The 24,231-nt window shown below is 41.1% G+C and overlaps 2 protein-coding genes across 5 annotated transcripts; both read left to right on the top strand.

Moving 5' to 3' along the window:
* The first annotated feature begins 1,959 nt into the window (after window positions 1–1,959).
* LOC140594854 (uncharacterized) lies at window positions 1,960–8,227 on the top strand. The gene is made up of 4 exons (XM_072731962.1): window positions 1,960–2,072; window positions 3,007–3,139; window positions 3,192–3,939; window positions 4,590–8,227. Exons 1-4 carry the CDS (start codon window positions 1,960–1,962, stop codon window positions 4,715–4,717), a joined length of 1,122 nt encoding a protein of 373 aa, XP_072588063.1. The 3' UTR covers window positions 4,718–8,227.
* Window positions 3,678–23,719, top strand: TNFRSF9 (TNF receptor superfamily member 9). Of its 4 annotated transcripts, XM_072731200.1 has the most exons (11): window positions 4,590–4,814; window positions 6,413–6,478; window positions 7,068–7,128; window positions 12,475–12,551; window positions 13,291–13,474; window positions 13,864–13,971; window positions 14,569–14,706; window positions 15,880–15,946; window positions 17,560–17,690; window positions 18,200–18,334; window positions 21,956–23,584. In XM_072731200.1, exons 5-11 carry the CDS (start codon window positions 13,360–13,362, stop codon window positions 22,042–22,044), a joined length of 783 nt encoding a protein of 260 aa, XP_072587301.1. In that variant the 5' UTR covers window positions 4,590–4,814; window positions 6,413–6,478; window positions 7,068–7,128; window positions 12,475–12,551; window positions 13,291–13,359; the 3' UTR covers window positions 22,045–23,584. The 4 variants fall into 4 exon arrangements, with proteins under 4 accessions (XP_072587302.1, XP_072587303.1, XP_072587301.1 ...); XM_072731201.1 differs by having other exon boundaries at window positions 3,678–6,478; window positions 17,560–17,648; window positions 21,956–23,719; XM_072731202.1 differs by lacking the exon at window positions 12,475–12,551 and having other exon boundaries at window positions 3,681–6,478; window positions 17,560–17,648; window positions 21,956–23,719.
* Window positions 23,720–24,231: the final 512 nt, after the last annotated feature.

The raw sequence follows: 24,231 nt of genomic DNA, 5'->3' as shown, positions 1-24,231 counted from the left end.
TTTCAGTTTTGAAGTATGGTGGAAAATGGGCAGTGGTCAGACGTGTGTTTTCAAAAACCAAGGAGGAATTTAGCTAGTTGAAGGAAAACCAAGAAAAGATGGGCTGTTGTGGTCCAGTGCCCTAGTAAACTCTTGTAAGGAGACAACCATGCTGGCGTCCTGCTGCAGGATGAGCTAGCCAGCACAGAACAAAAATGGCAAAACAGAAGTTCTTAGCAGCAGAAGGGAAAGAGAGAGAATGAACCTGACTTAAGACTCCTGAAACATCTGCATCACCATCTAGATCTGAAATGGACCTGGGTCATCATTGATTTTTATCAGATGAATAGCACACAGTGTTTACAACTCAAGTATTGCTTATGGTAGATTGGCTTATCTTTTAGAAATATTCTTTCTTTCCTCACCTGCATGAGTGGCGGATACTCCCTGCCCCTGGACTTTGGCCTTGTTTATTTTTTTTTCTTAAGGTTTTTTTTTTTTTTTTTAATGTATTTGAGAGAGAGAGAGAGAATATGAGCAGGGGGGAGGGCAGAGAGAATGGGAGAAGCAGACGCCCAGCTGATGAGGGAACCTGATGTGGGGCTCATCCCAGGACCTGGGGATCATGATCTGAGCTAAAGGCAGACGCTTAACCAACTGAGCCACCCAAGTGTCCCAGGTTTGGCCTAATAGAATGTTAGCAGGTGAGGTACGATCAAAGCCTTGAAAAGCATTGACCTGATGATCAGGCTTGCTCTCTTGTACTTTTGCATTGTCATAGGAAGAGCCCCTGGGGCTGCTGCTGCTTCCCATTCAACCTGGGTTTCAATGAACACTTGTAGAACAGAGCTGCCCCGGTCAACCTGGACCTGTGCCCGAGGCAGTCAGCACAGCCAAATGATAGACTGTTGTCCTCAGATTCTGTTACACTTTGATAGCTCAGTGATACAGCTCTTAAGAGGCTCATAATGAAGAAGTCTTCTGATTTAGTTATTCTTGCTTTCCAGAGACAAATATTTTCAACTTTTTAAATTATTTCTTGTAAAAAATAAATAAATAAATAAATAATTTCTTGTAATTATCTCAGTACACCATAGGCCTGAATTGCATGGGTCTGCTTATGTAGATTTTTTTTTTCGAAGAACACAGTTCAGTATTCTAAATATATTTTCTCTTATGATTTTCTTAACATTTTCTATTCTCTGACTTTATTATCAGAATACAGTGTATAGAAAATATAACAGAAAAAAACATATGTTTATTCACTTTGTGTTATTAGTAAGGTTTCCGGTCACCAGTGGGCTATTAATAGTTAAGTTCAGGGGGAGTCAAAAGTTATATGTGAATTTCAGATCACACAGGGTGAGGGGTGTTTGGTGGCCCTAACCCTTACAACAATATGCTCATACTGTTATTTTTCCTTGTTGGTTTTAGACATTATATATTAACTTCCTGGAAAACATACTTTTCATTTCACAGTTGCAGAAGTTGGAGTCTGGAGGGGTAAAATGACTGTAAAAGGTCCTGTAGAGTTTGGTCAAAATCAGGTGTTCTGAGACCAAAGTTCATACTCTACCCACCATAAACTCTATCAGTATTACTCAATAAGTCCACAACAATCATGACACTCTCCTAACTATCTAGTTCATACCTATTTCTTATCACACATTTGCAGAACAAGACAAAAAAATTAAACCATTCACCAAAAAATGTTGCTCTATTACTGGCAGTGAAGACACCTCATAATTCAGTCTCTGATTTCCAGGCACAAAAACCTCATCCTATTCACCACTTCTTTTATTCAGCACTTGACAAGTCTTTGCGCACTGTAGGAAGTGCCAACTAAAAGTCTGGCTATTTTCACTGAGCTTAACATCTTTTCTTGGGGCACTTGCAATATCTAATTGAAAGATACTGTTCTGCTTTGCTGAAACTCACAATCCAACTGCTGTTGATAATGTGAGTGAAGGAGTTCAAGACATGGTACCTTTGGCATATCATTTGGAGTTAAAGGCATTTTTTAAACAACAGGCGCAAGAAAGGCACTCAGATTCCCAGTTTTTCATCCTGAACGCAGAAGATGAAACTCTCAGGTGGGAACTGCCCTCCCAGTGTCAAGAAGAAAGAAGCATCACCAGAGAGACACTTGAATCTGCACATGGAGAATGGAAGATTTTGCACATTGGAGACCTTGTTAAAATAACTCCTACCTTCCTTCAGTCTCCCTGGTTTACTATATCACCACTCTGTGTTCAACCCAATATGTAGACATTTAGCTTTTGCCACCTCTTTGGGTCCTCATTTTCTTACAAAGGCTCCTGGGTCCCGTCAGACTTACATTAAACTGTATGCTTTTGTTCTGTTAACCTTTTCATGTCCATTTAATTCTCGGGCCCTGCCTGCCAGAGCCCCCAAGGAGGTGGAGGTAAAAAAAATGTTTTGCCTGCCCTACATTAACAGCAGCCACCAGCGGCCATTCTGATCCTGGTTCCAAAAAACAACCCTTCCCCAAATTAGCCTGATCACGATAAATAGCAAAGAATCTGCAGCCAGATTACTGTATTATTCTTCCATGCATCACATTTTGCATCTCAGCTCACTACTCATTTTCTACGAATGTGAATGTATCTTGGATCTCGTCCATAGCATTTATCTAGCAGCTTGTCTTTGGTTTACTGTGTTTCCTTCTAACCCTGTGAACCCAGTAGGACCTTCCTGTCCGGTCGCTGCCAGAGCCCTGGCATCCGTCTGTTACAGTCCCTGGCACGTAGCAGGTGCTCAGCAAATACTTGCTAAGCATTATCTTAGTCTCACCCTAAAGATGATGTTCCCTCCTTTGACTGTGGCTATTGATTAATAGTTTACATGCGTAGAGCACTGCAGTTTACAGTGGGGCCCCAACCGACGTCTTATGCCTATTTTAGTCTTTTCCAGGTTAAATTCATGTCGCCCGGCGGCGAACGGGAAATATTTTGCGCAGCGGCTCGGGTGACTTTATTTTCACCGTTTCCTCGCTGCACTAAAAAGGGCGAGGGACTACACCGCCGGTGTTGGGTTCAGGAAGGCATCTGCGGCCTTCACCATCCACGACCGGCTGCTCGGGGCAAACTCCCGGGAGGTCCGGCCGCTGCGGCGAATTTCCCCCGCGAGCCCCCGAAAGGTTAGGTCGGCGAGACAGGAGAAGAGTGGGCGAGCCCTGACCTTTGAGGCAGCGCCGGCGCCAGGGGGAAATTCTGACGCCGAGGTGTGCGAGGGGCCCGCGGGCACGCCTCGCCTCTGCTGCAGCCGCGTGTGAAAGCCCCCCCAGCGGGGGCCCCGGCGCCACGCCCACCGCCCGCCCCGGCCACCACCCGGCCCGCGACCCGCCGGGGCGTCAGGCCCGCTTCCAGCCCCCTGGGCGGGCGGTCCCCGGCGGCGCTCGGGATTGGCCGAGCCGTGCCGCAGGGGGCGGGGCTGCGCGCGGGGGCGGGGCCGCGCGCGGGGGCGGGGCCGCGCTCGACTCTGGGGCGGGGCCGCGGTGGATCGGCGTCGCCTGTGGGCGGCCGGAGGGACCGGAGGACCTGCTGGCCGCCGTGGGGCCGCCGTGGGGCCGCCGGGGCAGCGCGGTGACCCTGCGAACTTCCGGCGGAGTTTGCGGCCGGCGTAGGCGAGGCCGGAAGCCGACCCTTCCCACCTCCGCCTCCCAGATTGGTTCCGGTGGCGGCCGCCGGCTGCAGGCCGCTGGTCCGCGGCGGCGGCGGCGGCGGCGGCTCCAGGACCAGCTGCGGGGCCCCGTCTCCCTGGCTTTGTGGAAGGCCCCGCTCGGCGCTCCCGCTCCCGCCATTTTCTGGCCAGCAGCGGGAGTAGGATCGCATGACGGTGTCCATCTGGGGTCATCAAAAGCGATAAAAGCACCTTTCGTATGTGAAACGGGGGCAGCCCGGCCTGCCCGGAGCTTGCGGAGAGCCCGGAGGCTTGGAGGTGCGGGGTCCCTTCCGGCGGCTTCCTGCCGGGCCCCCTCGGTCTGCCGCCGTGTCTGCAGAGTCCACGACCTGGGTCGCTGTGTCGCGGAGATCAGCATCCCGGCCTGCGGCGCACCCTGGGGTCCAGCAGAGCGCTCTGGGTCCTTGCTCCCGCCCTTTGTGTCCTGTATCCCTTTCTTTTCTCCAGCCCCCTTGCCGCACGTGCTGCTGAGCTGGGGCTGCGTCCACAGTGAAGTCCTCGGCCGGCCTGCAGAGGGCTTCGGCAGTGCGCTCCTACGGAGGGGTCCCAGTCACTAGAAGCCGTGCTTAGGGCGTTCGGGCCCCAACACACTGTGCTTCCTTGTCTTCCACGTTCTTACCTCTTACTCTCCCTCAATCATTTTATTTTATTTTATTTTGCTTGTTGAACACAACCTGTGCTTTGCTTTTTCCACGCTTCGGCATGAAGCAGTTCCCTCCAGCTGGAGTGCCGTCTGCTTCCCTACCCAGCCTTTCGAGGTATTCATTTTGCAAAACCCATTTTTACGGTGCAAAAGCGCTCCAGGAGACCGTCTATTCCCACAGCACCTTGTTCTCCTATCATAGAATCCGTATGGCTGTGTGGCCTTATCAAAGTTAACTTGTGTCAACTTCTTCCTTCCTTTCTAGGGTGTGAAGGCTGTTGGCATGGTGTCCTATCTAGAGATGCCGCACAAGGCAGCCAGACTCATTCAAGAAGCGTTGAGGGCCTGTCATGTGCACAGCCCTGCTCCGGGTGCCCCCGGATACAGCAGTGAAAAAAAATCAGTGTTCCCTCTGATGGAGCTCATGTCCGTGAGAGTGGGAGAAGACAAACAATAAGCAATACATGCAAATGACTCTATGTGCCAGCGGGTAATATGTACCATACAGGAAAGCAGAAGGGTGAGAGGAGATGGAGAATAACAGGGAGAGGAGGAAACCCGAGTGAGATGATGGGACAAGTCATCTAGAAAATGAGAGGATGAGATTTTAGATGAACAAGCCACAAAGAAGGCCCCTGAAGCAGGCATGTGTTTCCTCCATCAAAGTAACAGCAAGGAAGGCTGCCTTGAGGGGAGTAGAGTAGAAGGATGCAAAATGGGAGAAGTAATGGGTCAGATCATGTGCACATGTGCATCAGACATTCAATAAATGCTCCTGAATCAAATTTATTGAATTGATAAGGGACTGAGAATAATCTAATGATAGTAACAAACTTGGAAATTGCTGGAGTGGGATAGACCTCAGGCATATATTAGATATTCGCAACTTACATGCGTGTATATTGGAACTCTTATTTCGTGGGACGGCATTTAACCGAAAAAAATTTCAGTGAAAACCGATGGTGTATGCAGTGGTCTTCCATTATAATGGAAATCTGGAAGAAAGGCAGATTTTGTAGAGGACAAAATGGATTAGTGTGTGATTGGAATCATTTGGTAGATATTGATCAGAATTTAAAAGTCCAGAAGGAAATGAAATCCTCCTCCTGATGTTGTCTTTCTTTTGATTTAGAGGGAAAAAAATAGTTGTACGTTAACCGACAAAAGTTGAGTTTGTGAAATAATTGGATAAATTTGTGTATTTGTTCATGATAAAAGCACTATTTCCCCTGGGCTAAGGAGAATGCTAGGGACAGGGGCCATAGGCAGAAGCTGATTTTCAGCAGAAAGTCATAAGCTTCAAGACAACATTGCTTGTTGGGGTGAGTTTTATCTTTGATCACAGTTGTCACTTGCAGTCCAAAGAACATTCCCCCCAAGTGACCTATGGCAACTCTCTCCAGTGGAATTTCAAAGTATACAACGCTTGTTTACTTAATAATTTTTGTTTACATGGTCTTAAATTTTTAAAAGTCCATCTAACTTCCTCCAAAAAGTGGCTACTATTGATTGCACTCTTCATCACATTTCTCAAAGTTGAGATTGACTGTCAGTTTATTGGCAATCATTCACATAGATGAGCTCAAATGTGGTTTCCGATTCAGCTCTCAAACCACTACTTCGGCAGTCTCAGGCTCCGCTGCTGAGTCAACAGATCTTTTTATTCATTCACAGGAATGAGTAGCTCCTGAGTTAGTCATCACTCTTGGCGTGATGTTAAGGTAACCTTGGAGTGAGAACAGTAGGAGTCCGGCCCTGGCTTCTTTCCCTAACTGCAGCTGTCCATTGTGCTGAGAAAATACACTGTCTTGATTCCAGCCTGGCTAGGCTTAAGCCCAGCTCTGCCCCCATGTTAGCTAGATGATGCTGAGCAAATAAACTTGATGTTCATGCTTCAGGGGCCCCTGTCTCTACAACAGGGATAACTTTGCAGGGTTATTCTGAGATTTAAAGGAGTTAACAGAGAGGAAGCTAGACTAGTGACCCATAGTAGACACTGATGCTGTCATTAACACTTGGCTTGGTCACTTGAATTCTCTCAGTTTCTGTTTAACGCTAGAAGACTAAATGATACTTCTTGCCTTGTAGAATTGCTAAAATACTAAATATTTAGTGTGCTGAGTCCGACAACTTCTGCAATGCAGGAAGCAATCAGTAAGTATTAGCTGTTATTAAGTATTAGAAAACATTTGTCAATATCGCAATCTGTTTAAATTCATCAATGAAGAGCCCATAGGAGAGGAACATGGAAAGTGATAGACTGTAAAAAGTGTCCCATCTTGATGGGGATGATGAGGGATACAAATTGTATAGATAGAGCTTTTACCATAAAGTGCAGTGACAGGATCCACATAAGGATTCAAAAGAAGAAAGAATTGAAGATTAAGAGCAAATTCCCAGAGCTAAAACTAAGTAATCTGTCTCAACACAAGACATGAAAGGCAGCAAGGAGGCTAGAGTACAGGGGTTGTGATCCTGGGGTCTGCAGAAGCCCAAGGGGCACGGATAAAATTCAGGGGTCTGTGAACGTGGATGGGGAAAATGATATCTTTTATTTTCACTAAACTCTAGCAGACATCTAGTATCTCCTACAATCTTGAATTTAAAAACCCACAGTGCATAGAGAGACACAATACCTATGGTATCACACCAGTAGAAATCAGTTCTTTTCATGTCACATTATAGTTATTGCAGACATCCCAAAATACCATTTACACTCATGATTGATTTGAAATTATGACAGGTATGTGTTAATGATGAAGTCCATATATTACCACATTGCAAGATGGCCTTTTAAATATTTGGTGAGTAGATTTCAAAACAATTCATTTCCTCTGTAATCCTTTGTGTTGTATTTTACAAACCTACGAATATTATTCTTTGAGGAGTAAATATAGCATCTGTAGGATGGAAGGGCATAGTGCACAGAAAGGTTAAGAGTCTTTGTCGAGAGCATGGGCTCCAGAGTCAGCCAGCCAGGGGTGAACCCTTCCTCTGCTTCTGACCAGCCAGGTGATACTGGACAGGCTACTGGGTTCTCTGTGCCCCCGTTTTCTCATCTGTAAAGTAAGGATGAAGGCTGTTGGAAGGTATCATTGGGGAAACTATGGAAACACATAGAATAGTGCCTTGCAGGGAGTAAACCCTCAGTAAATGTTAGCCATCAACAGAAAACCATCTTCAGTGAGACCCAAGGAAGGAAATGATACAGCTTACTTGGGTACACACACCAGAATGATTTCCCAAGGGAGAGAGAGAGAGAAAGAAAAGGTTAGGTCATGAAGAGATAGGCAGACTAAGAGACTGAAGTTAACAAATTCATCCATTCATTTACTCATTCATCCATTCAATAAAGGTTTCTTGAGTGCCTGCTACATGCCTCTCAACACTTGCACTAACTCCTGTGGGGTCTGGAACAGGTGTAGAAATGGAACTCACATACCATATGTCTAAATATTTAAAAGTGGCAAATCAAGCCAAAGATGTGTTAGATATGTTCTGTTTTTCTACTTCAACAGAGATGTGTTCAAAATAGCAAAATAAAAATACTGTTTTTATATCACAAAGTTCAGAAAATATCAATGATAACCAAATTTGATTATTGCAGATATCTGAATGTACTTTGATGGTCTTGAAATATTTAAATGGGTGGTAAATACACATAATTCATAAAATATTATGTATTTACTCCATAAAATTTCTTTTTTTATGCCTTTATTTCATTTTTTGTAATTGAAAATTCACATAATTTGTGTTTTGTTGACAGTGCTGACAAAGGAGTACAAAAACATATAGATAATTATACTCAAAACATGCAGAATTTACATGCATGTAATGTAAAATGTAAATGTACATATGTATAATTTTTCAATTAAAATTATTTTTCATGTTTGCTTTTAAAAAGTTACTCTACTAAAAACTTTAAAAATTTTCTATTAAGATAAAATTATAATTGGTAAATATCAAATATCTAAATTATCTCAGTATATCTGAGACTTTATTTTTGAAATGTAACTAAATTTCATTAACTTTCTTTTTTTTAGAGAAAATGTGGGAGTGGAGGGGGAATGGGTAGGGGCAGAGGGAGAGGGAGAGAAAATCTCAAGCAGGCTCCTAGCTCAGCACGGAGTCCAATGCAAGGCTCGTTCTCATGACCCTGAGATGGTGACCTGAGGCGAAATCCAGAGTTAGATGTTCAGCCAACTGAGCACCCAGGCACCCCTGTTTGTTTATTTATTTAAATAACCTCTACACCCAACGTGGGGCTCAAACTCACAACCCCAGATCGAGGCGCATGCTCCACACTGAGCCAGCCAGGCACCCCCAACCTTGCAGTTCTTATGTTTCTTACTATGCATATGCATATTTTAAAGGAATATGAATTAATATTGCAAAGGGTTCCTCAGACTTAATGTATAACTGTTATGAATTCCATGCTAATTTGCAAGGACTTTCGGAACCACAAGCAAGAACGTAATTAGAATCAGGAAGATGGACACTTGGGTTTTTGGAAACTACACTTGCCATAATTGACTCAGGGAGGTTAAGAAATCTGTTCAAATAATAGATTATATGAGAATCTATTACATCCCAGGTATTTGAGAAGGATTTGGCTAATTAGTCTTTCCCAGCCACAGTACTCTGGGGCTCGCACTGTGCCTGCCTCTCCGAGGGAGTAGCACAGCACAGAGACACTGCCACCATGTGTTTCCAGGCCGCAGACAAGAGGCGTGGGGAAGCAGTTACCTTTGGTTAGCTTGGATAGTACGTGCATCAGGTTAATGAAAGAATTTGCCTTAGCTTCCTGTGATGGTTTTATCAAACAAGAATGTGTCAAAAGAACAATATACAACTCCTTGAACACTTGAATCAGGCTATGCAGAGCCTTCAGTAGACTAATTGTCCGGTGGTTGATTTTGTGTAACATAGGCTGGTAAAACTAATCTTGAGAATCTCTCAGTAAAGGCTTTTATGTCACTAGCCCAGCTTGAAAAAGCAAGCTAATTACTGTGCTGGGAAATGAAAGACGTCATTTTCAGAGGAGGTAGTATCTCTGCCCACAGACTATCCAAAACGTAGATTAGTAAGTATCATTTAGTTAAACGAAAATATAGTCCAGTTAAATGTCATGCTGCACTGTTAAGTAGAATATCACATGTAAATGAGGAGGCGACTTGGTTAGATCGGTGACTTTGATAATGTTAGGTGATCAGCAGTGTCATTTTTTATATGGTATGAAATTCCTGCATGGGGCCAACTCTGCTGAAGCCTGTGGAGGGGATCCCACAGTTATCACAGGTAAAGCAACTCTCCGAGAAATCTCAGAATTTGGGAATAAGTTCTGTGGACAGCCCATGCATTTTCCTTCTCTCTTGCTACTTGGTCTGGTTGCTTTACTGATGACCTGCTTGGGAAGCTAGGGAAGGAAAATTTGAAACAATAAGTCTTGTAATCACAGTTGCTGTTTTTTTGAGGACTAAGTGCCAGGCATTGAGCTAAGTAGTTCATATTCATTGTTTCATTTAGTCCCCGCTAAATGAGGATAAAGCACAATATTACTGCATTTGTAAGACATGGGTGGAAAAATTGACTCAGGGAGGTTAAGAAATTTGTTCAAGATCAAATAGCAGAGCCTGGATTCAATCCAAGTCAGTTTTACAGCAAAGCTTGGGCTCTCGTGCATGTGCTATACTCTGTTGCTCCCAGCATGTGTATTTGGGGGGCACGCAGGGAACATAATAAAATTAGGCTAAGGGTAGCAAATGAAAACCACAATTAAGTACCACCTACCAGGATGACTATAATAAAAAGATTTTTTTTTTTTTAATAAAAAGATTTTTAAATTAAAAATAAAATGAAGGGCAGCCTGGGTGGCTCAGTGGTTTAGCGCTGCCTTCAGCCAAGGGCTTGATCCTGGAGACCTGGGATCGAGTCCCACATCGGGTTCCCTGCATGGAGCCTGCTTCTCCTTCTGCTTGTGTCTCTGCCTTTCTCTCTCTCTCTGTCTCTCTGTCTGTCTCTCATGGATAAATAAATAAAATCTTTAAAAAATAATAAAATGGAAAAATAACAAGTGCTAGCATGGAAGTTGGAATCCTTATACATTGCTGGTGGGGATACAAGATGGTGCAGCTGCCATAGAAAATGGTCTGAACATTCCTCAAAGAGCAAAACAGATTACCATACAATGCAGCAATCTCACTCCAAGGTATACACTAAAGAGAACTGAAAACATGCTTACTCAAAAGTGTACACACAAATGTTCAGAGCAGCATTATTCATAGTAATCAAACACCAGAATAATTCAAATGTCCATCACCCAATGAATGGATAGACAACACGAGGACATCCATGTGAAATTATTCTAAGTGAAAGAAGCCACTACATGAATCTATGGATATGGAATATCCAGAAGTGACAAATTCATAGAGATAGAAGGCAGATTAGTGGTTCTCCAGGGCCGAGTGGGGGTGCTCTGGGGAGTGACTGCTCATGGGTATCTTTTGGGAGTGATGAAAATGTTCTGGAATTCTGTACTAATGATAGTTTCACGACATAGTGAATATACTAAAATTCACTGAAATATATACTTTAAAATAGTGAGATTTATGTTATGTGAGGTATATGTTAATTTCTTCAAAGGCGACTTCAGGCCCCAGAGGTCCTTGAATACTAGGCTATAAGATCTGGGTCTCCTTTAGAGACAACAGGGAGCTGCTGAAAGTTTCTTTCTTTCTTTCTTTTTTTTTTTTTTTTAAGATTTTAAGATTTTTAAAAGATTTATTTACTTGTGAGAGACACACAGAGAGAGGCAGAGACATAGGCAGAGGGAGAAGCAGGCTCCATGCAGGGAGCCCGATGCAGGACTCGATCCTGGGATCATGACCTGAGCCAAAGGCAGAAGCTCAACCACTGAGCCACTCAGGGACCCCCCGCTGAAAGTTTCTAAGGAGGATGGTGGCACGACAGGAGTTGTGGAAATATGTAAAGTACTTGGCACATAGCAAGTGTTTAATAAACATTAGCTCCTTCCTCCCCTTTCTCCCTCCCCCAATTTGACACTAAGCCCCCATGTCTCCTGGAGGAAAATAGCTCTTTTTTGTTTGGATCCTAACAGAAAACCTTCTGTTTTAGTTGAAACCACTCTTGCTATAGTTCTCCTGGTTCACTTCCTGGGGGTTCCTAGCTTCTGGCTGCTGGACAGGTTCATTCTAGAGCATCTTCCTCCTCTTCCTCCCCCTTCCTCACCACATCTTCCTCCTCTCCTCCAGCACTTTCTCTTCTTCCTCTTTTTTTTTTAATTTTTAAAAAAGTTTTTATTTATTTATTTAAGTAATCTCTACACCCAACATGGGGCTTGAACTCAGAACTCTTGAGATCAAGAGTCACATGCTCTTCTGGCTAAGCCAGCCAGGCACTCTTTCTTCTTTTAAAAAAATTTTTTGAAAGAATGGTTTTCTAAAAAACTGTCATAGATTTTTAACTTCACCCAAAAATCATTCACCAGATAAGTTCTATACCTTCCTTATCTCCACTTTTCTTCATTTCTCCCTCCTTCTTTCCCCATCTCACCCATACAGCAAGGAACTCAGCAGAAAAGAATCAGGTTGCCCTGGGTTCTAATCCTGGCTCCCCATCCTGCTGATTATCTGGCTACACTCATAGGCTCAATGCTCTCATTTGCATAATGCTGTTCTAATAATAATGATTGTATCAACTCCTGGGGTTCTTTTGAGGATGGTATTCATTAAAGAGCTTATGTGATGCCTGTACATCCGCGCCCTCAGTGAATTATGGCTGGAGCATCACTTACTATACAGGTAGGGTGTCAGGCATGGCAAAAGTCCTGATATTTATTTAGAAATGGATATCATCCCTTGAATCTCCATGTGTAGGATGCATTAAAGGCTTTGACATGGAGGACTACTTTAAGTGACAACACTCTTCCCAAAGTAATCTGAAAGATGTCCTAACAGTAGATAGCAGCTTCCAAGAAATGGTTTGAAGTGCCATTATCAAGGGGGGACGGGGGCTTTAGGGGATTTTAGGGTCAGCAAATATCAAATGAGTGAACTCACAGAGTTTGGCGGGGATTTCCCACGAGGCCCCGCCCCCGGCTGAGTCACCAAACCCCTGGGTTTGACCTGCAGCCCAGCTCAGCAGCAGAACCTCACTGCTCTTGAAGATCAAGGAGTGGAAAGTTCTTCACCAGCCCTGAGATCTTAAGGTTTGTTCCTTTGGGGCAGCTGGGGGGAATGCAGTTGGGGCGAGGATAGAAGCTTTATTCCCTTTCTCCATGTCTAGACTTTTTGCCTTCCAATTTCTAATAACTTTTATTCCATAGCCTATTAAATAAAGCTCAAGTACCTGGTCAAAAAACATTTCTTACTTCTTAGTTTTGTTACTTTATGAGCTTTAAATCTCAAAATGGGCAAATGTATGTCTGTTAAGAAAATGTGATAATGTGTTGAGTAGAGCGGTGCTTCAACATTTTAGCAATTGGGTGTTGAAATTTTCACATATTGTTCCGACAAACGAGAAAGAGTGGTAATGAGCTATTTCCCCACTGAGCTGAACTGTTGGATAAGGACGGACAGGTTGTCATTTTAAGAACTCTATCTCAGAGGCAGGAAACAGCTGGCATTGTTGAAATCTGGATGCTGATACTAAGTGTCTATGAAAGTCCCCAAAAATTCTTGTTATTGTTATTTCTGCATTTTGGCAAAACATGTTGGAAAGTGCACTCTTAGCCTTTGGCAAATCTGCACAAAACTATATGTGTAGTCATGCTCTACTATCATAGAAGTGTCTCTGCATTTGCCACCTTTCCCATAATATTCCATCATTAATTGTCTCTGAAAAACCCTGAGTTATGGTCTTGTAGAATTGCATGGGCAGTGGTTGAAATCTAGATAATCCTAAAAAGGAGAAACTATCTCATTCTTGGAAATTTTTACCTTTTGCAGAGTGGTATTTGTGAGACCAGCTACTTTGATTAAAACTCTTTTGGGATCTGCTTTGCACGTATCCTATTTATGCAAGATTTCACCATGGGCAGTGGCTATTACAACATAGTGGCTACCGTGTTGTTGGTCATGAATTTTGAGAGGACAAGATCCATGCAGGATTCCTGTAGTAAATGCCCAGCTGGTAAGAACCAAATTAACATGTGTGTTTCATCTGTTCTGTTGAACATATGGTTCATTATTCTAGTAGCCAGGGTTAATGAGTTCTGTTTCAATGATCTTTTTATTCATTCATTTTGAAATATTTCTCAGATGCTACATCTTAACTGTATGAATGTAGCCATGTTTTCTATCGGTTTATTTGTTGTAATATCTATACTTTGTAATTCTGTGGCTATGCTAAGGGCAGTTTTGCAAATGTATAATTTTAAAAAGTCAATCAAAATAAAATGTAAAACGTGTCACCTAGAAACTGATCATTGTTTCATACTTTAGTTTTCGTGTGAACTTCATAATACCTGGGGTGATGACTGTGCATTGTCAACCACATATGCCTATTATCTACCTTCTTAGGTACTTTCTGTGGAAAAAGCAAGAGTCAGATCTGCATTCCTTGTCCTCCAAATAGTTTCTCCAGCACCAGTGGACAAAAGGCCTGTGACATTTGCAGGCAGTGTGAAGGTATGCTTTAAAAGATGCATGTTGATCTGGACATATTGGGAAGACAGGTTTTTATTCCCTAGTGTATTGATCTTTGTGAAAAGTATTAAGTGTTAAATATGCTGTTTCCTCTGTCAAAAGGCAGGTCCAGTACAATAATTTGCTATAAAAGCAATAATTTGTAGATTGAGCTTTTGAATATCAGAGATATTTTGACAAGAGACAAGCTTTTAATTAGGAAAATGTGAAAATGTCTTCTATAGAGATTTATTTATTTATTTTTAAAGATTTTATTGATTTATTCATGAGAGGCACACAGAGAGAGGCAAAGACACAGAGGGAGAAGCAGACTCCTCAAGGGGAGCCCGATGTGGGACTCAATCCCAGGACCCCGGGATCATGACCTGAGCCCAAGGCAGATGCCCAACCACTGAGCCACCCAGGCGTCCTTTCTATAGAAATTTAAAAATGAGCTTTATACTTTTAAGGTCATTAGGAACATTATAAGAGTGCGCATGGTTTTCATGGGGTTTTTTAAATTATGATTTTTATTGCAGAATATAAACTTGCTTCCTGAATTCAGAGGTCAAGTGTAATATAACTTGGGGAATTTTGTAGGTGTTTTCAGGACCAAGAAGGTGTGTTCCCCCATCAGCAATGCAGAGTGTGAGTGCATCTCAGGATTCCACTGCTTGGGGGCAGGATGCACTATGTGTGAACAGGATTGTAAACAAGGTCAAGAATTAACCAAACAGGGTAGGTTTGTTCTTCTTCAATCCAGGTCAAGTTTGTTTATCTAGACATATGCCATTAGTTTAAGTCTTGGTCCTTTGAATATAAAGTAAAATATAGATGGGTAGAACCTTAAAAATCACCACTGAGTCACATATATGATATTTACAAAATTATTTTTCAGTCAGTGGAAATAATTTGAAATCACATTTGTTATTCACCAGGGTCATGCATTTGCATACATTACATATATATACATATATATAGTGCGTGTGTGTATATATATATATATATACACACACACACACACACAATAGTCTATGTACAGTTAGAATAAAAATATTAGTTGTCTTGGGATTTTGTTTCATCACTGAACAGTCTGTAGATTGTATTAAGTTAATGACTATTATTAGGTAACTATGTTCATCTTAGGAAAACTTATGAAATCATGAAAATATTCCTTTTTTCCCTTGATAACCATTATAGATTCTCTTTATAAATACCATTTACTTGCTATATGACATTCCACTTGGGTGACTAAGTCCTTCCCTTTAAAAATTTTTTTTATTTAAATTCAATTAATTAACATATAATGTATTATTGGTTTCAGAGATAGAGTTCAGTGATTCATCAGTCTTATATAACACCCAGTGCTCATTACATCATCTGCCCTCCTTAATGTCCATCACCCAGTTACCTTGTCCCCACATTCCCCTCCCCTCCAGCGACCCTCAGTTTATTTCCTTTGATTAAGAGTCTCTTATGGTTTGTCTCCCTCCCTGATTTTGTCTTCATTTTTTCCTCTCTTCCCCTATGATCCTCTGTTTTGTTTCTTAAATTCTACATGTGACTGAGGTCTGATATGAAGATTGGCACCCCAGCTTTCTTTCAATGTCCATTAGCATGATAAATGGTTTTCCACCCCCTCACTTTCAGTCTGGAGGTGTCTTTGGATCTAAAATGAGTCTCTTGCAGACAGCATATCTATGGGTCTTGCTTTTTTATCCAATCTGATACCCTGTGTCTTTCGATTGGAGCATTTAGACCATTTACATTCACAGTAGCTATTGAAAGATATGAATTAGTGCCATTGTATTACCTGTAAAGTTACTATAAAGTTACTGTTTCTGTATGTTGTCTCTGCTCCTTTCTGGTCTAAATATTCCCTTTTCAATTATTGCTTTAATTTTTATGCAGGTTGTAAAGACTGCCGCTTTGGGACATTTAATGATCAGAAACATGGCATCTGTCAACCCTGGACAAAGTATGTATAATTTCATTTTGCTTTCAAAATAAAGGATCTCAGTTAACCTTTTAAAACAAAGAATGTTATAATTGAAACTTAAAAAAATCTATCAAGTATCCTGGGGAACCTGGCTGGTGCAGTTTTTGGAACGATCCAGGGTTTTGATCTCAGGATCATGAGTTCAAGCCCCACATGCACGTGCAGCCTACTTAAAAAGCCTATCGAGTATAGGCATAGAAGAGCATACAAATAGGCAGCATTACCTACAAATAGGTAATAATTATTTGATACACAAAGTAGGCATTTTCTACAGAAATAATGCCCAGAGCATTTAACTCAGATGGCTGGAACTTTGTTACTGTCTGCCGCAGCTGTTCTGTTCTGTTTCCTTCCAATCTCTTTGCTGCCTCTTACCTTTCCTTACTGATCAATCAGCCCATCGTCAAGAGTGCAATGCCACAGCACTGAGAATGATACAAGGGTAAAATATGATTCCTACCCTCAAAAACCTAACACCTACTTGGGCAAACAAGCCCATCACAGAAGTAAAATAGCCAACAGCATACATGGGAATTTGTCTGTTGACTTGTGTAATCAGGGCTACTCAAAGTGTGGTCTGTGGATGGGTGCTAGCCCATGGACAGTTTGTGGTGTTCATAGCAAAAACACTACACACACTAAAAGTGAGTGTTTAGAAACGTTTAAGTCAATTGACAGTGGTGTGCCTGTCAACTCTAATAAAAATGGAGGTCTTGTATTTTGTATGCCTTTGTTCTTTTTTTTTCATTTGATTTTCTTACTAGAAAATCATTTTTATTATTATTTTACATTAACATTCTTAGGTTTTACAAAAATATTGGTTGGTACACATTGGTAAATTTTTTAAAGGTCTTTCAACACAAATAGTTTAGAGAAGTCAATGAGTCTGCATGGAAAGCGGGATTAAATTGGTTTGGAAGAAGAGTGGGTTTGCATTAGATAAAGGGATGAAGGAAAAGATATAGGACAATGATGATGGTGATGGTGATGATGATGATGATGATGATAGCTAGCATTTATTGGAATGTATGTGTCTGGGTTCATAAAATCCAGCCCCTGCAAGTGTGTCTCTGGGATCATTCATCTGCTCTTCACAACAGTGTTGGCAGTATGTATACCTTATTTTACAAATGAGAAAATAGGCTTAGAGAGATTTTCTTAACTTTCCCATGGTCATTCTGCACAGGGACAGACCCAGGGCTCAAACCCTAGTATGTCTGAGGCCAACATGTCATAGGGTTAAGAACTCTTAACCCCTTATATATGCCAGAGATGGTCAAATATGCTTAAGAAATTAAGGGTGAGAGACTAACCAGGCAAAACAGTCTGGGGACAGTTGTGGGACAAGGCTCCCCAGCTGGGAAGAAAGAAGAACCCAGTTAGGTCGGTAGAACAGGGTGAATTATGGAGAACTGTGAACACTGGAGGAAGCCAGCCAGTCAAGTGTATATTTTCCATAATATCTCTATGAACTCGGACCCACACATCTTTGTCACTAGGCTGCATTACTGGATGGAAAATGTCAATATTTTTTATTAGAATGATCTGTACCTAAATTAATTATTTGAATTCTTTTCCTTGGTTTTTCTAAGCTGTTCTTTGGATGGCAAGTCTGTACTTGTGAATGGGACGAAGGAAAGTGATGCAGTATGTGGACCAGCCTCAGCTGGCTTCTCTCCAGGTACAGCCTCTGCCACTACGCCAGCCCCTGCAAGAGATCCAGGTAGCTGGTTCACTGCTATTAAATCAGAGTGGATGTATTGTGGCTATTCTGAGTGGAATCTAATTTGCCTCAATACTGTGACATCTCACATCTCTGCCTAAAACAGGCACCTCCTGCATGCCTTCCTTCTTTTATCCTGGCATCAAGAAACCCATCAATATTTTCCAAATATTTGTCATGCAATCTGAGACATGCATTTGTAAGCAGAGCAAGGTGAGATTGACCCAGATAAATACTATACCTTTGATAATGTGAAATAAAGGGGATTATAGAGTCCCAGATTTTCTATATTCTAGAGAGGTCGAGCCAGTTAACTTTTGTGGATGTCTAGAAAAATTATTCTAAAAAGGTTTTCCTATATGCAGGCAAATGTATTAAGTTAGCTGGTTGGAGATGACCAAGGCACTGCTTCTCCTTGTGATTAGGGTTTATCAATGTAACTATAAATATAAATATACTTGCAAAACTGAATATCTGCATGCATTTCTCCTTTTGCTCTTTTTTTAAAGGTCATACCTCCCAGATCATCATCTTCTTTCTCGCACTGATGTCAGTTGCCGTGCTGTTCCTGGTGTTCTTTCTCATCCTCCATTTCTCTGTCATTAAACATGGCAGAAAGAAACTCCTGTATTTATTCAAACAACGTAAGATCAATATAAACATATTTGATGTGAGCTCTTTGAGGCAAGGCTTTTTACAGTACAAAGGAAAAGATTCTTTTTTTGATTAGGATAGTACAGTGGTTATCAGGGAGGGGCAATTTTGCCCCGAAGGGGACATTTGGTAATGTCTGGAGACAGTTTTGGTGGTCACAACCTTGGGGGTGTGGAAGGTATCTAGAAAAGAGTCAGAGATGCTGCTAAAATTCTATAATGCACAGGAAAACAATTATCCTCCTAAGCTCTCACAAAACCTCTGATTTAAAGAATTATCCTTCCCACCTTCACCCCCACCTACAATGAAAATGCTTTGCAAGAGTAATGATGAGTAATTAGTGAGCTGCAATGAAAATGTAATCCATTAAAAAAATTTTTAGGCTATTTAAAAAAACTTTCTATTTTGAAATAATTATAGGTTTACAGGAAGTTGTAAAGACAGCACAGAAAAGTCTCATGTGTCGTTCATGGGGTTACGTCTTCTGCACAGTATGAAGACCAGGCAGTTGACATTGGCATGTTGTGTGTGTATAGCTGTATGTCATTTGATCACATGTATAGATTGGCGTAACCTCCAGCACAACCAATACAGATGTATTCCCTCACCACCGGGATCGCACTCCTGCTGGTCCTTTGTGGTCACATCAACTCCCTCCCAGCAGCCACAAGTCTGTTTCCCACTTCTACACTTGTTACTTCGAGGATGTTATATAGATAGAAGCATACAATGTGTAAGAGGATTATAAGCGTGTGACCTTTTCAGATTGGTTTTTTTCACTGTCAGCTTAGTGTCACTGAGATCCATCCAAGGCATGATGTGCTTCAACAATGGGGTTTTTGTTTGTTTGTTTGTTTAAATTTTATTTATTCATGAGAGATACAGAAAGAGAGGGAGAGGCAGAGACACAGGCAGAAGGAGAAGCAGGCTCCATGCAGGGAGCCTGATGTGGGATTCGAGCCCAGAACTCCGGGATCACGCCCTGGGCTGAAGGCAGGTGCTAACCCGCTGAGCAGGGATCCCTGTTTGTTTTTTTAATTGCTGACCAGCATCCGTAGCATCATTGCACCTCACCGTTCACCAAATAAAGGACATTTTGGTTGTTTCTAGTTTTTAACTATGAAGCCTTTGTGATTTTATTTATTTATTTGAGAGAGAGAAAGAGAGAGCATGCATGCACATGAGTGGGGGGAGGGCAGAGGGTGAAGGAGAGAGAATCTCAGACAGACTGTACATTGAGCCCAGAGCTGGATGCAAGGCTTGATCTCGCAGCCATGAGATAATGACCTGAGCTGAAACCAAGAGTCAGGTGCTTAACCAACTGACTCACTCAGGTGCCCACATTTTATATTTGAAGTGAATTTCTTATAGAGAACATATAATGGTCACTCTACTAATCTCCATCTTTAATTGGTGTATTTAAACCATGTATTATTTAATGTAATTACTTATATGTTAAGGCTTAAGATACTATTTTATTTTTTGCTTTCTGTTGGCTTTCTCTGGTTTTCATTTCTCTGCATTCCTAGGATTATTTGAACATTTTTTTATAAATCCACTTTGACTTGACTATACTTTTTTTTTAAATGTAGCTCTTTGTATAGCTCTTGTAATGGCTGCTTTAGTTATTACAGATAATTTATCCATCTACTAGTATCAACATTATAACACTTTGAATAAGGTATGAAATATTACTTCCCTTTGTGTCCTTTAACTGCCCCTAATTTATAATACACATACCTTCAATATTACCACTACATACTTTGAGAATCATATTAGACACTGTTATAATTTTTGCTTCACTGTCAAACATAATTTGGAAAACTCAAGGGAAGGAAAATTTATTGTATCTACCCATATATTTGTCCATTCCTTTTTTCTTTATTCCTTCTTGATGTTCCAAGATTCTTTCTTTTATCATTTCTCTTCTATATAGAGAATTTCCTTTAGCTATTGTTTTAGGATAGACCTCCTGGTCTCCTTCTGGTGACAATTCTCTTAGCTTTTCATCTGAGAATATCTTGATTACCTCTTCATTCCTGAAAGATATTTTCACCAGGTATTGAATTTGGGCTTTCAGGAGTTGTCATCAACTCTTCTGGTTAGATGGGGCTGGAAGACATTCTCCACATCAGGTGGAGTTGTAATTTAACTCTTTGCCTGGGCATGGGCAAATCATGCTCTATAGCAGGCAAAACTCCTTGTTTGAGGATTTGAATCAGGCAGATTTCACCTCCTCAACTTCTCTGGTCAAGTTGAGCCTTCCACTTGGTTTTGTGGATAAACAAAGCTACTGGTTGGGATTGCTATTTGGACTCTGCAAGTATGTACTCAGTCTGCCAAGATCTGTGTGCTGGTTGCTGCAAACTCCTCTTGCTTCTCCACCACAGTCAGAATCCTGGTGGTGGGCCCTACAGATTCCCTTGCCATCTCTGTGGTGTGAGATCAGAATAGGAGCCCCTGTAAAGTGACTCCAATACTGGGAGAAAATGGTGGTTACCTTGAGGTTCTCTTTTCCCACTGGAGGAACGAGAGGCTTAGCGAGACCTATCGGTGTTGTGCTTGCTGGTCTGCAGCAGGGGCAATGTGGTCAACGTAACTGCTTCTCTTACCCTCCTAATACAATCTGTTGTGGTCTCTGTGCTGCAAAGGTAGGGATGTTGCAGTTTCATCCCCATGTTCTAGGGTCTATCTGTGGAGTCTTGTTCTTAAATGGTTGTTAGCTGTTTTTCTTATGAAGGAGACCAAAGTCAGGAGCAAACTGTGTTGCCATCTTGTGATGTCACTCCCTTTGGTTATTATTTTTTTTTTTTTATAGTAAGAAACATGTAATATCAAGGCAGGCCCTTTTGCTTTGTTGGGCTATTTAAAAAAATCTGTTTAAGATGAAAAGTTGCTCAGGGTTGGGTGGCTCAGTTGGTTGGGTGGCATCTGACTCTTGTTTTTGGCTCAGGTCATGATCTCAGGGTGCTGGGATCGGGCCTGCATTGGGCTCCACAATTGTCCCTCTCCTTCTGCTCCCTCGTCCCACTTGCATGGATGCTCTCTCTCTTTTTCAAATAAATAAATACAATCTTTAAAAAAAAAGATGGAACGTTGCTCAGCAGTAACATAAATACTTCACACTAACATGTAAAAGAAAACAAGGAAGCTAATGCACAAATCAGTTCTTTAATTGCTGGTCAATGGTAGTAGTGGGAGTATCTTTAATATCTTGGTGCCAGAAGCATTTCATTTAAAAGAAACTGTCTGGTGTGTAATCTGAGTAACCCTCTAGACTAAAATATATACTATTTAATTGAAACTATGGTTATGTTTGGGATATGACTAATTTTGTACTATGGTGATTCATGCTCAAGTTTTTAGCTATTGTAGAAAATAAAGAAAATCATTTTTCAGGACCAATACGAGTCATTGTTAAGAAGAAATTATAAATAATCCTGAGAAAAACCTCCTACTTGCTGTCATCTCTCTTACTGATGAACTTGTTCAAATTAGAGTTGAGCATCGTTGCTACTTAGAGATGTTCTGTGACTGTGATTTATGGAAACTGAATATTAAATGGTTAAAACAAACAATGAAAGATAAGTTGCTTTTAAATTACTTTTCAGCATTTATGAGACCAGTACAAACTGCCCAAGAGGAAGATGCCTGTAGTTGCCGATTTCCAGAAGAAGAAGAAGGAGAATGTGACCTGTAAAGCAGAAATCCAAAACTCCACTGGGACTGTCTTGAGAAGAATCAAGGGAGAAACTTGAATGATCCCACCATTATATCTTTCTAAATTGAAAAACATCATCCTAGATAAGACTCAGGATTATCCCCAAGTTTTCTTAAAATGCTTATAGGTTGGCCTTTAAAAACATACCCCTTTTACTGCGTGAATGGGACAGAGCAGATGGGAAAGGGGTATTTTCCAGATAATGCTAAATAAGCTTCAGCAAATTTGCTTTTGAAATCCAAAGAGAATGATACTTAAAATTACATCATGTAGGCCAATGGTCCAGTTAAAATGATAATCAAAAATCAATTCTGTTTTTTTTTGTGCGTATGCTAATTTAACATATAACAAAAAGCCATAAGATGCAGGAAATACTCTCAACCAAATTTTCCATTAGTTCAGATATTCAATACAATGAGCTCTATTGATGTGAGGGGTGGAGGAGTTATGACAGTGCCCAAATTTGAGGTCAAGGGAAAAATATCTCAGACCTTGAGGAAGAGTTTTGGAAAGCATTCCTGTGTCTTTGCACATTTTGTGGTCCCTCTATCTTTGTGTCTTCTACTTTTATGCTGCTCTTCTTAGAACCAGGGCTTATGTTTTGTTTTTCTGTTGTTGTCTAAATTTTTATTTATTTATTATTGAAGTATAATTAGCACAAAGTGTTGTGTTAATTTCAGGTGTATAGCATAGTGGCCCCACAATTCTGTACATTACCCAGTGCTCACCATGATAAGTGTTGTCCCCATCTGTCACCATACAATGTTATTATTACAGTACTATAGACTGTACTGCCAATATGATACTTTTCATCTCTGTGACTTATTTATTTTATAATTAGAAGTTTGTGTCTCTTAGTCCTCTTCATCTCTTTTGCCCATTAAAAAATTGGCTTATGTGTTTTTAATTCTTAAGAACATTAAAAATAATCTCTGATAAATGGAACAGGTAGGAACGAACAATCCCATGAACCCATAGCCCAACCAGAGTACTAAAGCAGGAGTGCTTAAATTCCCATGGGCCAAATCTGAGGGGTCGTGTGCCTTTGTAGGGTTTATGAGCTAAAAATCATTTTTACATGTTTAAATAATTAAAAACAAATGAAAATAAGAGTAATATGTCACGATTTGAAAACGTATGCCAAATTCAAATTTCAGAGTCTGTAAATAAAGTTTTATTGGAACACACAGCCACAGTCAGGTGGTTTTGCATTATAACAGCAGAGTTGAGTAGAGACAAGAGACTGTATCTCTGTATCTCACGAAGCCTAAAATATTTCACATCTGAGTCTTTGTAGGGTCAGAGTCAAGGTCAGAGTGTCCATCTGTGTGTTCCTTCCCTCCCTCATCTTCTGCCTAATTCCCCACCTTGCCCCCAGGCACCCTCTTTCAGGACCATCAATTCAATCCATTCCTTTGCTTAAAAAAAAAAAAAAATCATTGCTGCTATATTTATGTACCCCAAAGCTATGTTAGTTTTGCTTGTTTTTGAGCTTTATAAAAAGTGATACTGTGCTGCATGTGACTTGCTTTAATCGCTCAAAATCCTATTGATAAGACTTGTTCACGTTATTGTGTGTAACTAGAATGCATCCTTTTGATGATTGTATAATTTTGCAAATATACCATAATTTATCAATCCACTCTGAACCAAAGGACATTTGAGTTGTTTCCAGGTTTGTTTTTTTTTTTTACAGTTATGGACAATGTTGATATGAAGGTTCTTTTGTGTGTGTTCTGTGGAAGAGTGTCTCTAAGGAAATTTCCTTAGAGTGAAATTTCTGGATCTTAGGGCATATGAATGTTCAACCTTTTGATCTAAGTTATGCAGAAATAACTAACAATTGTCCTTACCCTCCCTACCTTCTCCACTCCCAAATCTTAATGGATCACAGCAAAACAGCAGAGATGCATTTCTTTTGGTCATCACAGGCCAATGGCAGGCTGGCCATGGCTTCGCCCCACATTGTTTCACTCAGATATAGGTGGGGGGAGAAGCTTCTACTTGGAACGTTGGTCATCTGATGGTAAAGAGGGTACTGGCCACTTTGCTCAGAGAGGGTTGGTTAGGTTCTAACCTTTAGAGCAAGTCATAGAGTGAAGCTGTGCATCAACAGAGCAGAGGGAAAAAAAAAAAAAAACAGAGCAGAAGGCATAATCTTCACAC

Source organism: Vulpes vulpes, chromosome 12, assembly GCF_048418805.1.
Source record: "Vulpes vulpes isolate BD-2025 chromosome 12, VulVul3, whole genome shotgun sequence".
In the NCBI taxonomy this organism is placed as follows: Eukaryota; Metazoa; Chordata; class Mammalia; order Carnivora; family Canidae; genus Vulpes; species Vulpes vulpes.
The sequence above is the reverse complement of the archived record's forward strand: the minus strand, read 5'-3'. Positions and strand labels throughout refer to the sequence as shown.